The 13099-nt window shown below is 38.5% G+C and overlaps 1 protein-coding gene and 1 long non-coding RNA gene across 2 annotated transcripts; one reads left to right on the top strand and one right to left on the bottom strand.

The window, feature by feature from the left end:
- Nucleotides 1–823: 823 nt before the first annotated feature.
- LOC122992734 lies at nucleotides 824–12987 on the top strand. Its single transcript, XR_006406121.1, has 3 exons — nucleotides 824–905; nucleotides 6761–6766; nucleotides 12978–12987. It is a non-coding gene; the product is annotated as an uncharacterized LOC122992734 (long non-coding RNA).
- Nucleotides 1028–8799, bottom strand: med4 (mediator complex subunit 4). Its single transcript, XM_044366625.1, has 7 exons — nucleotides 8690–8799; nucleotides 8438–8504; nucleotides 6506–6676; nucleotides 4119–4176; nucleotides 3928–4014; nucleotides 3712–3843; nucleotides 1028–1806 (listed from the first exon to the last, which is right to left on the bottom strand). The coding sequence occupies exons 1-7, from the start codon at nucleotides 8761–8763 to the stop codon at nucleotides 1634–1636; spliced, it is 762 nt and encodes a 253-aa protein (XP_044222560.1). The 5' UTR covers nucleotides 8764–8799; the 3' UTR covers nucleotides 1028–1633.
- Nucleotides 12988–13099: the final 112 nt, after the last annotated feature.

Raw genomic sequence — 13099 nt, 5'->3', positions numbered from 1 at the left:
GAAGAAAGTCTTTATTAGCTTTTACTTTTGTTTATTTTGTTGTTATTTGCATACAGTCTGGGGGAATTTACAAACTACATACGCAGTCCTGGTTTGCTGTGGGTTGTTAACACTTCGATTCTCAAACTGGTACAAATACAGGCTGTTAAAAGAATAGTTCCACATTGTGAGAAACATACTTCTTTGCTTTCTTCAGAAGGTAGTAAAATCTGCCTACCAGCACCTCTAAAGACTACTAATTAACACTTTATATCTCATTTGTTTAATCTGTATAAAAACTGAAGTGTAAATACAACAAGTTGTAGTTTTACAGAGAGTTATGTGCTCGATTATTTCTTTTATATAATTATATATTTATATAATGTGTTAATTGGAGATGCTGGCAGGAGAATTGTGTTCCCTTTGGTCAGAGCCAGACTAGCCGTTCCCCCCTGTTCCCAGTCTTTATCCTAAGCTAAGCTACCTAGCTGCTAGCTGTAGCTTCATATTTCACAGACAGCCATGAGAGTGATATCAATATTCTCATTTAATTCTCAGTAAGAACACAAATAAGCATATTTCCAAAAATGTGGAACTGTTCCTTTAAAAGACATTTAGTGAATACCTGAAAAGCACTGAGAACCCTGACACGCTCCCTCATGCCTTTCTTCATATGCTGGCAGTTCAAACTAGGGTGCAACTAAGGATTATTTTCATTATTGATTAAACTATTGATTATCTTCTCACTCAATTTAGTTGTTTGGTCCATAAAAATGTCAGAAAATGTTGAAAAATGTCAATCATCGTTTTCCCAGAGCCCAAGCTGACACTACAAATGTCTTTTTTTGTCCCAACCAACAGTCCACAACCCAAAGATATTCAGTTTACTGTCATGGAGGACTAAAAGAACCAGAGAATATTCACATGTCAGAAGCTGGAGAGAATTTGGACATTTCTTCAGAGACTCAAAACAATTAATTGACTATCAACATAGTAGACGATTAATTTAGCATTTGACACAGGCAGGATTATGAATTATAAAACTGTCTTAAAATGAACAAATAATAATTTATTCATGTGTAAATGTTACACGGAGCACCGTCGACTGCCAGGCCATCCTTTCACAGATTCACAAAGTGACTCATGAGGGTGATATGATGCTGTTATTAGCCGTCCAGACAGGGCTGGTAAAATGATGTTAAAACTGAAATGTAGACTTCTATGCAATGCAAGAATCAATAAAAAATAAAATTAAATAATGCCACTCTTACAAAATGACTCATTCTACACAACTGAAATAAATGAAAAAAGAGAGGATAGTGGGGAACTAAAGACCTTAGCTGACTATTAATGATAGTTTAATGGAAGACTAGAGCCTTTATATGAAACTTTATTAATGAGCTCCTGAACAGCAGCTCTCCATGACAGTGTAAATATTCCTGAACCTCTACAGAAGAGACGAATACTCACAAGAAGTTGAAGTGCAAGGCTGTCATGTAGAGTGGACTTAATCTGGAGTAAAATGGGCCTAAATGCACTTGAACTTCATTACTGTCCTTCCATAGGCTGGGTTTGAAATGACCAAAAGGTGAAGGTATATGATCAGTGGTGCCCTCTCAAACACTCACACATACACACATGGAGTCTCTGTCTTTCAGTCAGAGTCGCTGCTACTGCTGGAGGAATCCGTGGACATGGCCTCCACATCGTCCTCGTTCTCTTTGTTATGACCCGGGGGCTCCAGGCTGAAGTCGTTGCCATGGTGAGGAGGCAGCATCCCGACTGAGACGTCAGAGGACTGCCAGGGGTAGTGAGGTGTCAGGACGTCTGAGGGAACAGAGGAGAGATGTGTGTTATTTTGGTCAGTAGCAGTTTCATCAATCTGCTATTGGTAAGGTCTGGTCTGCAACGGAAATATGATTTGGCTTTGCACAAATCATGATTAAAAAACTACTAACTGGGCAGGAAGAAGAGAGGTACCTGAAATGTGGTTGTAGATCAGTAATGTTGGTCTGATTAAGGTAGATTTGTTACCTTCTGTTCATACTGACCATTAAAAAATGAAAGGAGACAAAATCCACAGTCCTCCCTCTTTTCAAAAATGTACTGAGAAGTTTATCTAAAGCTTTATTAGAGGCTTCAGTAGTCTGAGTTTGTCATATCAAGTGGATATCTTCCAAAGTCTTTTTAGTACATAACTCCTCCTGTTTGTTTCCCTGGATGGTTGAGCAGCTGTGGAGGGACAGTAACCAGAAGAAGGAATATTATACTAAAAAGACTGACACTTTGGACTAGAGATGTGGAAATTTCACAATTCTAAGATGCATTGCATTGCGGATGAGGACAACTCTGAAATCCATTCACAAATGTTTGATGGAACAACAAAGGCAGAACTCAACTGTGAGGTCAGTGCAGCAGCTGGACAGTCTACAGCACACACACACACACACACACTAGAGTTATCTTGCAGTTCATCTTCACTAAAGGCAGAGGTTGCAAGCATGTTTTGATTTAATGACTGAACAATTACCTTTGTGAGATGAACCTGAAGTATATTGTGAACTGACTGACTTCAATGGAGCAGTGAACTCCAGCAGTAACAAACAAGACACACTGCAAAATCAACACAACTTAAACCAACTCCGGGGTGAAGAAAATAACTCGGTGTGCACTCTGCAGCCAAACCAAAGCCCAGGTAATGGAGACAATGAGTAAAGCTAGTCCAGTAGCCGTTACATGTGTGTGTTTTTGTAATGTATATGTACTGGGGTGGGTCACACAGATACTGGTATTGAAAAGATACAGCTTTTTATATTATAGACTGTTGTAGTCTGATTTTTGAAGGCACTTTCGAAATAAAAATGGAGTTCAGATGAAAAAGTAGCCATGTGCAGTATTATAGAAAATTGAGGATGTGATACATTGAGAACTGTTGACAGGTGAATTGTCATTGAATCAAATTTTGAGGCCAGTAAAGATTCACACCTCTAGACTGGAACATATGTTCAGCCATTTAAGCGAGTCTGAACCTCTAGAAGGTGTTACCTTTGAACACTAAACCTGGCTATTAGACATAAAATAAACTGATCTGCTTCACTGTGATACATTTCATAATAGTTTAATATAATAAACAGTGAGCAAATCTTTGGTGTAATGTCTGCTCCAACAGCAGAATCATGAGAAAGTAGCAAGTAGTTTGCTTATTTGGTTAGCTAGTAACAGGCTAGCCTTGCTGTCTGCTAAAAGGATAACACATTAACACTGTGTTCCTTATCTCCCTAACTGCCTCTGTTGCCTTGAACCTATCACATTTTATAAAATATTTTCCTTTGTCTTTTTTGCAAGTGTCCATGAGGCAAGTGAAAATACTCTCTGAAATGTCGTGATACAGAGAGCAGGCCATAGTGAATGAAATCCTACTGCCAAAGAAAACGACTATCAGGAGGGCAGCGTCAGACTGAGTAACAAACTGCTAACAAAATGGACATTTAGAATGAATGTCAAACTGATGCCATTGTGGACAGATCAGTTCAGCACCTAAAGCAAGAATTACGACTGTTGCTTTAGGTTGCACAGAAATTTAGCTTTCTCAGTGCTTTTTCACAAAAAGGAAACAAACCTACATGAGATCTTTTTTGAACCTTTCATGTCAGTTAGTGAACCCTGAGCAAGAGGAGGAAACATCTAGAGGCCTGTACAACAACACTAAGCTAAACCTTCAATTGGACTTACCTGGCAACCTCCCAGCAGCCAGAGCGTCACCTGGCAGATGTCCGTTCACGCCATTGGTTGGCAAGTTGGCCATGTGACCCAGCATTCCACTGCGCATTTCCAGGTCAGTGGGATAGGGTCGGCGTGGATCACCTGAGATAAACATTTGTGTTAACAGTCAGTGGAATAAATGAAACTGGCAACCAGCAGCGGCTGCAGTGACTCTGTGGTTCCTACCTGGTACCCAGTTGAGAGGAGCACACACCGCGTTGCTGGCACTGATTCTGTGAGCGTACTTAATGATTTCCTCTGATGAGATACTTCCTGCGGAAAACAAGTCAACAACTCTAAATTATGGACAAACCAACAGACTCAAAACCAGAGTCGACAAGTGTTCATCACAGTGTTGCACAGGTGTGTTAGCTCACCTTTCCTGGCTTTGTCAATGGATTTGAGTTTCTCTTTCGCCTGGTAAACAGCAGTGGCCTTAGAAATGACAGACGGAGTGGGTTTAGATCAACAGAAGAACTTGCAATCATCAGCGTCTTTCTGTTTGTCAAGTAATTAAGACAGGGCATCAGAAATAAAATACTGTCTCTGAAACTACAAAACGGAGAACATGTTCAATATTGTGTGGAGACAAAATGCTCGACTTTAAAAAGTCTGCAGTAGACATTCAACATTACTGTACAATACATTATCCAAGGAGGGTTGAATCCAGGGCAACTGGACTTGGTTGTAGATACTCGGAGAAGTTTCTCCTCTCATCCAAAGGGCTTCTACAGTTCTAACTAACTGGTGGGGAGTCCCAGGTATTTAACCTCTGTGGTGTCATTATCAAGGTCAATGATACCACTTGATTTGTTAGTGCTCCTGACTGTTGTAAACACAGTCAGTCGTTGGTGTCACATGAGGCCAAATGTGAATGGTTGTTAAATCTCCTGGGAAGGGATGAGAGGACAGCGTTGTATGTTGAGAGATGGTTTCTCTACTTTGACATAGAAGGCCTCCTTCACTCCTCTTTCCAACCATCCGTCCTCCCTACATTTCTACATTTCTACATGGTAGAAATATGTACGGTGTTGTTCTTGCGAGTGTTCCCTATCTTTCAGGTGTTGGTAAACTGCTGAGTCTTGATCTGTAGAGTTGGCCTTCTTGAGTTGAGCCATGAGTTTGCTTAATGGTTGTTAAGTTTCCCTGATATACAAGTCTGTGCATTCCTCACTGCAGTGGACTGCATACACTAGATTGCTTTTCTTGTGTTCTGGTGTGCGGCCTCTCGGGGGGACCAGTTTCTGTCTTAGTGTGTGTCTTGCTGGGTTTGAAAAACACAAGGATACAGTGTTTGTTGAAAACCCTTCTGAACAAACACTGCATCCCTATGTTTGGCTTATTGTCACTTTACTTGGATCTTTAACTTCACTGTGAATAAATGGATAGATTAAAAGGAATATATTTTGGAGGCCAAACTGTTACAAACTGTAGACAAACTGTTAAATCTTATCACTCTGCAGCCAGACAGTCCAGTCCTTTTTGCTGATTTCCAATCGTATTTGTAATGAAGCTATGTGGCAAAAAGACGTTACTGCAGACAGTTCTTAGGCTCACAGCTTTTCATCTTTGGAGGGTACCTGTGTGATAAGCAGTACAAAATACAGAGAGCCTCAGTTTCAAGTTGAGGCCCTTTATTTGTCCTGTGAGTTTATTTTGGTAAAGGCAACAAATGGAGATAGTTGTGATTTTCAGATTAGAGATGGACTTTCTGATTTTGTAATTCCCACTTTACTTAATTCCACCTGTGAATATCGTTAACTTCCCATCCTCTGGTGTACAGTGGGGATAAATGCTTACACAATATTTGCCTTTTTTTTTTCCAAGAGGACCTATTCCAGCTCTGTATTTTTATTTGTGGATAATGCATAATTCATGCATAATTCACAGTTCAAAAAACTCCTTATTTATCTTATACTGGCCCTTTAGGCAGCTCTCAGTTCAGCCTCTGTCTGGAACAGGCAGTTTTAGCTCCTCTCTTTAGGAACCCCCTTCCCGACGAGCCCACTCTGTTCTGATTGGCTAGCTTTCAAAAAGCTGTCACAGCTGACTTCCTGCTGCTTGGGAGGTAACGTAAACAAACCATGAAACAAACCAAGCACAAGGATATCACTACTTTTTCTCGTTCTTTACTCGAAATGTCAACTTCTCAAATACGTCCTTACATGCTTGAGTTGGAATCTGATCCGAAATATGCAAGTGAACAGCGCAAACAACACATGGAAAAACCTTAGCAACAACCTTAGCAACCAAGGCTACACAACTTACAGCCGTTTATGGGCATGCACAACGATCTGACATCAGCTTGGCGGCAAGGTAGAAAAAAACGCCACAAACAAAGCATTGAGAGCAGGTTGAAGCCCTGACTTTTGACTTGCAGGGAGCATTTCTACATACGTTAACCTCAAAGTTTGGAACTTTGACTATGTTTAACATAGATAGTCAACATCATAACAGTATATAAATAACAGAAAACCACAAAAAGCATAATAGGTTCCATTTATATACATCAGTCCTTTCTATCACTTCTCAGATGTTGGACTGTCCCTGAATGCACCATTAAGAAGATCTTTGGAATTACACTTTTTCACACAATAACATATCTCTGACAAAACTGTTCATTCTGACTACTACTTTAGGTTTAATGTTGTGTGAAATCATGTTAGTCCTATCCAAAATAACATGACATTATTAATAGTGAGGTAATGAGATAAAAAGTAGTTACACTATCTTATACCAGCTTGGAGGAACAAGCATAACCCACCAGGATGTGTTCGGCTTCCTTCAGCTGCTTCTGGAGCTGCTGGACGTCGCTGTCTCTCTTCTCCACCTCCTTCTCCAGCAGCTGCATCTCCTGGTGCACCTTCCCCTGCTGCTGGGCAACGTCCATCAGCTCCTGGAACTCCCTGTCCCTCTGCACCAGCAGCTCCAGGATCTGAGGCCAAAACACACACACACACACACACACACACACACACACACACAAATAGCTCACACGTGGCTCAGAGTTGATTGACAGTTGAGAGTTTCCATTTAGATTGAGGTGGAGTTGTCTGTCAATATGAGGAGTCAAGAGGTGAGCATGCAAGTGAGAGATGATGATAATGGGACTGAAAAAAAAAAAAAATCAACTGTTGGGTTCATTCTCTCACAAGAGCAGGTGCATGAAGTGCTCAGGTGCTTTTTCACTTGATACTTTTTTTTATTCCAGCAACAGAAATGACTGTCAGTTTTCATCATAAATAAGAAGTTTAAGAAACACTGCAGGTGCTTCGTCAAACATTTCTGGACTTTTAAAAGCTTCCTGTGTGCTGCCACTGCAGAACAATACTTCATACTGGTGCACAGTGATGTACAATCTGGACCCATTTCACAAGGTGCCTCAGTTCCTTAACCAGATGAGAAAGCAGCTGTGATTTCCAATTACAATCTTTGTTTAGGTTATGGAAAGGAACAAATGACACAAATATTTAAAATACACTGCTTTGTGTACATTGGGAGGAGGTGGTACAAGTCTTTGAGGATTATGGGCATGTCTTCAAATACACCTGCGGGTTATTAAACAGTGTGCTGGGTTTGTTCTACATATTTGTAATTTTATTTAATGTTAACCTTCAGCTGGCTCAGTCTGTTTTTTTTACTCTGATAAAGACATGATGCTTCATATCAAAGAGTTATTTACTAAGTGTAACTGTGTGCTCCGGAGTGGCATCATTCCAGTCATTATTATATTATATTAAGATCCCTCCAGACATGTGCATATAAAAAGTACTCTACTTGGAATAATCATTTGTGTCTGTTATGGTTTTTTTAATTATCGGTGTAGAAATTCTTACATCTCCTTCTCCCTCATGTAAAAATTCTGAATCTATGAATATGCAAATATTTTTAATGTCAAAAGTTTTCCTGCTGGACACAAGATGTCTCCTACTTCACTGTAAAGTCCATTCTCAGTGTGTGTGCACTGGAGGCTTCAAGTGTAAGATGAAAATTGGACCAGGATCTGCTTCGAATTTAGTTGTCGACATCACAAATCATGCTTGTTGGCCCCTTAAATCTGATTTTTAATGAGCACGGAGAAACTTTCCACTTTCAGCAGATGAATGTGAAAACAAACTCTGCACATACATAATTCTGCACAGTCAAGATCAAACATCCAACTCTAGGAACAAGAGGAAAAACATATTTTTGAGTGTAGGGAGACTTTAAGCAAAAACAGCAATACCATGCTGTAAAATGACTCCATTACAGGAAGAAGTCATACACGGAAAATGTTACTAAAGAAAGAAGTACATTAGTAATATTAGCAAAATGTAAAGTATCAAAAGTAAAGTAACCAATGCAGAAAAGTGGCCCCTGTGAGTGTTGTACTATTATATTACGGAGTTATTATTACTGATGCATTCATGTGTACGCAGTATTTTACTGTTGTAGGTGTAACTTATGTAGCCTCAGGTAGTTTTATCTGTGAGAGAGCATTTTTTGTAAACACAATGTTTTTTTAAATAAAATCTTAATAAGTAAGCTCACTAGTACTGTAACTGTAAAAGTGAAATATTTGTGTAAAGTAGTACAAATCTGGACTCAAGTACAGTCCAGTAGCAGTAGATGTACGGTGGCTATAGCTAACATATTTCCAGTATATTTTGGTTGGTATATGTTGCCGGCAGGCAATGTGTGGGCTGTGTGTTCCTACCTGGCTATCCTCTCCTGGCTGGGGCAGTTTCTGACCCCTGGACAGAGCCAGCATCTCGATCAGCTCCCTGAAACACAAACACTCAGTCAGGTTTCACTCCGCGGCTAAGCAGAAACAAAGTAGTTCCCAGTCTGACCCGCCGGGTGAACTGCTCACCACCGAGCCAGCAGCAGCAGCGGTGGAAAACTCACAAACACACATATCAACACGCATCTGTAAATCTTGAAAACATAACACGAAATTGAACTTTACCGAGATAAAACCTCTAAATCATCCAACACAGACAGCAGCCGCTCTTTCGTTGATTTCTCCGCCACAGTCGCCATGGTTGGCTGCCGCCGCTCCTGCGCAAGACGGGAAGTGACGTTGACCAAAAAAAGTTCTTCTTCTTCTGTAGGCTTTAGATGTGTCGCATTAGCGCCCTCTTCTGCGCGGTCAGCTTTATAGACTTTCTATGCTTCCTACAGCACATACTATATACTACAGTACATATAATATATGTATATATATACATATATATTTAAATCCTGTATTTTAGCACATTTGTTCTCCCTAGGGAATATGTATCTTTAAAATAACAAGGGTTTGGACAAATATAAAGAATTGATGTGTCACTGTTAAAGGGGTTAATTTATGGAATAACTGTGACAGGGAATTACAAATGTGTCGTACACCTCGTGAATAGTACAAGTAAGCAAATACATTGTTAATTTCTGATTTACATTGTGGGTGTATGTGATATGCTGTTGTATGTAGCTTTGTATTTTGTATGGTGTGTTCTGTGTGTTTTTTGCTGTGTACTGTTTGTTGTTGTGCTGTTGTATGTTTGCACACTGCACACTGCCCCAATAAATACAAACAGTCTGAATCTTACCATGTGACCTTTAACTGAGAGAACAGAGAGATTACATACTAAAGTACTATCAATGTAACAGAAGGTTCATGGAATGTGTACGACCAAAGTCATCTTGGTCTTTCGGAGTGTGATCAGAGAATTAGCTAACTGTAAACTGTTTAGAAAGGCTAAAATGGTATGTCAGAGAGAAGCAAGATCGCCACTGTAGAAGAAACAAAACCAGGTAAGGATGTTTACTGGAAGAAGCAGCTTTGACAATAACCCTCATATGAGAGAGTTCAGAATGCAGTTCCCAGAAATGTATGTATCAGAAGCGAAGCTGTGTCATTTGACTTTCAGCTTCCAGTTATCAGCAGATGGACACTGATAAGTAACAAACCAAGAGCTGACTGTTGCACCCATTAATTGCTTCTAAGGATGACAGAATCTCTGTAACCTTTGTGACAGGTGTGGCTATGACTATATATCCGTGTGGGCTGCCTTTTCACTCTGCATCTGCATGCATGATGCTCTGAGCTTTATTAAAGTGTGACAATACTGTAAGAGATTTTTCTCTTGTTCCTCTTTGTCTTATGTGCATTCTTTTCTAACACTGTTAAAATAAGGACCACAAAAATTAAATTAAGAAATTAAAAAAATAATATTATACTATGATTTATTTCCTTTCCTTTGCACTTTCTGACTAGATTCTGAATATTTATTACAGTGGAATAAAACATGATGCAGTCTCTGATACTTGATTTCTTCTTCTTTTAGAATATTCTTAATGTGGCATTGCTGACATCTTCTGGTGTTAATTAACTCCTACAGTCCCGTTCAACAGTTTCTCTGTATTTATCTTTGATAGTTTTGCTAATAACTACTACATGTAACTAATAACTACTATACTTTTAGTGACATTTTAATTCAGGACTTTTACTTTTAAGTAATAGTTAAGGAGATATTTCACCAACCACAAATGTCATGTTAAAAAGTCAGAGGATCATCATAGTCATCCTTTGGGGAACATGAATGGCTGGACAACATTTTGTCACAATCTTTCCAAAGCTGTTGAGATATTTCTGTGCCACAGTGGTGGAGCAACCACTAGGCCCACATTTCCAGTCATGCTACTAGCATGGCTAAAAGACAGGGAGCCACAAATGAGCACAATTTGAAAAAGAAAGAAAGAATATTTGAAGAGATTAGTATACAAAGGAAAGGTAAATGCACCAACTCTTGAGTAAATTAATTTAAAAAAGAAAGTAAGGCAAGATGTTTAGTCTTCAGAGTATTCAGTTTTCACCAAAGGGTCAAATTTGAACTTGAAGAAGAACAGTTTTAGTAATAGTCAATGACAATACAATGACATAAAAAAGAAGAAATCTTTATAGTTACAATAAGGACAAAATTAACTGTTCAGAAAGTGAAACCATCTGTGTGCCGTCAGTTTCTGTTCCTTTTGTTGCCAGTGCCGGAAGATTCCATCAGCAGAACCTTCCATTGTAGTCTCAACAAGTTGTGAAATAAAGACTGTCCAAAAGTGAAAGTGGTCTGACTCACACTTTCCCCAACAATTCCACAGAAATCAGTTATGATCCATCCAAACCAACAGTGGTTGTTTTGTATGTGAGATTCAGGTGAAAGTGAACTCTCTGAAAAAGCTCATATGAAGTTCACAAGAGAAACCATTGAGTGAGAAACAATGGTTTCAAATATACAAATATATTTAGGTTGGAAATCTGCCTCTCAAGCCACTGTCACCTTATTTTATAATATTGATATCAAACAGCCTGTCCTCCCACACTGATCAATACTCCACTACATTTGACTTTACTTTTAACTGCACTACATTTATCTGACAGCTGCAATTAAGGATTCATTGTTCCCAACATTTTTGGTTTGTGATAACTTAAAGCAGTGTGTGGTAGGGGCTTTGTCGTGTTTCAGATGACTTTGAGTTTTTAACAGTTCCACCAAAGAGATATTTCACCTTTAAACGTCATAGATAATTCCATTTAAGTAACAGTTCAATTCCCAAAACAGGCAAATTATCAAATATTTCACAAAAAAGCAAAGATTAGAGGAAAGTCCAAAATATGAATATAAAGTAGTGAGGCAGGATTTAGTTTTTTCCTCTCCCGTTAATCATCTCACGACCTCTCACATGTATCTTGTGACCTTTGGAAGGGCCTGGAACTACCTGACTGTATATAAAGCAATGGCTCCACCTCATTGATAATCTATAACATATATAGTAAACAAGTACTTTTACTTTTGATACATTAAGTAACATTTTACTGATAATACTTCTGTACTTTTACATAAGTAGGATTTTAAATGTAGGACTTTTATTTCTGTTTTTATATTGTGACATTCCTACTTGTACATCTGAGTACTTGCTGGGCTGAAAGAATATATAGCCTATTGCCTCCCAGTTGATAACCACATCACCCAAGTTTTACTGCTCTCAATTTAATTTGAATTTTTTGAATTTTAATCGAGTTTTAGTGTATATTCTCCACAGGATGACATTATTTCGTTTATTTCGTGCGGAAGTTCGTAGCGTTTCGTGGAGAGACTCATCAAGCTAGACACAGGCAGGCAGGTCGTATCCGGAACATCAGTGAGTTTGACTTTAAAAATAAAATGGTTATGGTATTTTAACAATTGTCCCACAGACAGAGAGCTCCTGATTTTAGCTAAAGGAACAAGGCCTGTGCTTTTCTTACTTCATCTGTCCTGTAGACGGTCCAATAATTAACCAAATCATTTGATAAATAACAGTGAATTCATGTGAGCGTGTTGTCTTTTTGGTATTTATGTAACATCTGCCAGTTCTCTTTTGGAGTTAGTGATACAAGATAATTCACCAGCAAAAGGAATGCAGGCCTGGAGGAAAAAAAAAAAAGAAACTGAAAATTGGGGAAAAAAACAAAGAAACAAATTACCTCAATTTGCCCCACAGTCAGTCTGGCGGCCCTGATGGTCATGCAAGGATGAGAAGAAGAAAATGAGAAGAAGAAAGAAAGAAAAGATTGAAGTGTCTAAAAAGATCTCTGATTTAGTAAGAAGGAGAAAGAAATAAGCAAATAAAGGAGGGCATACAACACTTTATGAACTGAGCGCCAATTCTGTGTCCTGATGAAACACTGTCATGTAGAAATGTAGTTTTAAAGCTTAAATACATTCTGATATATTAGATAAACCAACAGAAACAAATCAGTATACATATATTGAGAATATAATCTCCAGCTGCCACTAACATAAGTCAGAGACAGTGATGGAATGTGACTAAATAAATTTACTTAAGTGCTGTACTTCATTACAATGTTGAGGTACTTGCACTTTACCTGAGTATTGTTTCTCATGCTACTTTATAATTCTTCTCCACTACATTTCAGTGTTACATATTATACTTTTTAACTCCACTACATTTATGTGACAACTACTGATTACTTGCAGGTTCAGATTCTATATACTAAACATATGATCAAATTATAACAGATGATATGTTAATATAGACTAAATTACAACAGTAGACTATATAAAGTAGTCAATACTTATTTCACCTCTACCAGCTACAAAATGAAAATGCTAGAGAAAGATATATAATGATGTAACACTGAGGGGTGATACTAGTAGCATTTTGATTTAAAAATGTAATACTTGTGTACTTTTAGTGAAGTAAGATTTTGAATGCAGCGCCTGTTTTTACAACAGTGTATTTTACTCATTAGTGTCTTTGATTGTAGCACTGCTACTTTTAGAAAACTTCCACTTCAGTGCTCATTGAGGAAATGCTGTTTCAGCAGTTATGCTTTTAT

Source organism: Thunnus albacares, chromosome 11 (genome assembly GCF_914725855.1).
Source record: "Thunnus albacares chromosome 11, fThuAlb1.1, whole genome shotgun sequence".
NCBI classification, from domain to species: Eukaryota; Metazoa; Chordata; class Actinopteri; order Scombriformes; family Scombridae; genus Thunnus; species Thunnus albacares.
Note: the sequence above shows the minus strand (reverse complement) of the source record. Positions and strands in the feature narration are given on the sequence as shown.

Excerpts from the sequence above, each read along its gene's own strand:
- med4 (XM_044366625.1), bottom strand. The coding sequence starts at position 8,763 with ATGGCGACTGTGGCGGAGAAATCAACGAAAGAGCGGCTGCTGTCTGTG. Across the intron at positions 8,505-8,689 it reads GATTTAGAGGTTTTATCTCG|GGAGCTGATCGAGATGCTGG; the intron begins GTAAAGTTCAAT and ends TTTGTGTTTCAG. Across the intron at positions 1,807-3,711 it reads GGCTGCTGGGAGGTTGCCAG|ACGTCCTGACACCTCACTAC; the intron begins GTAAGTCCAATT and ends CTGTTCCCTCAG.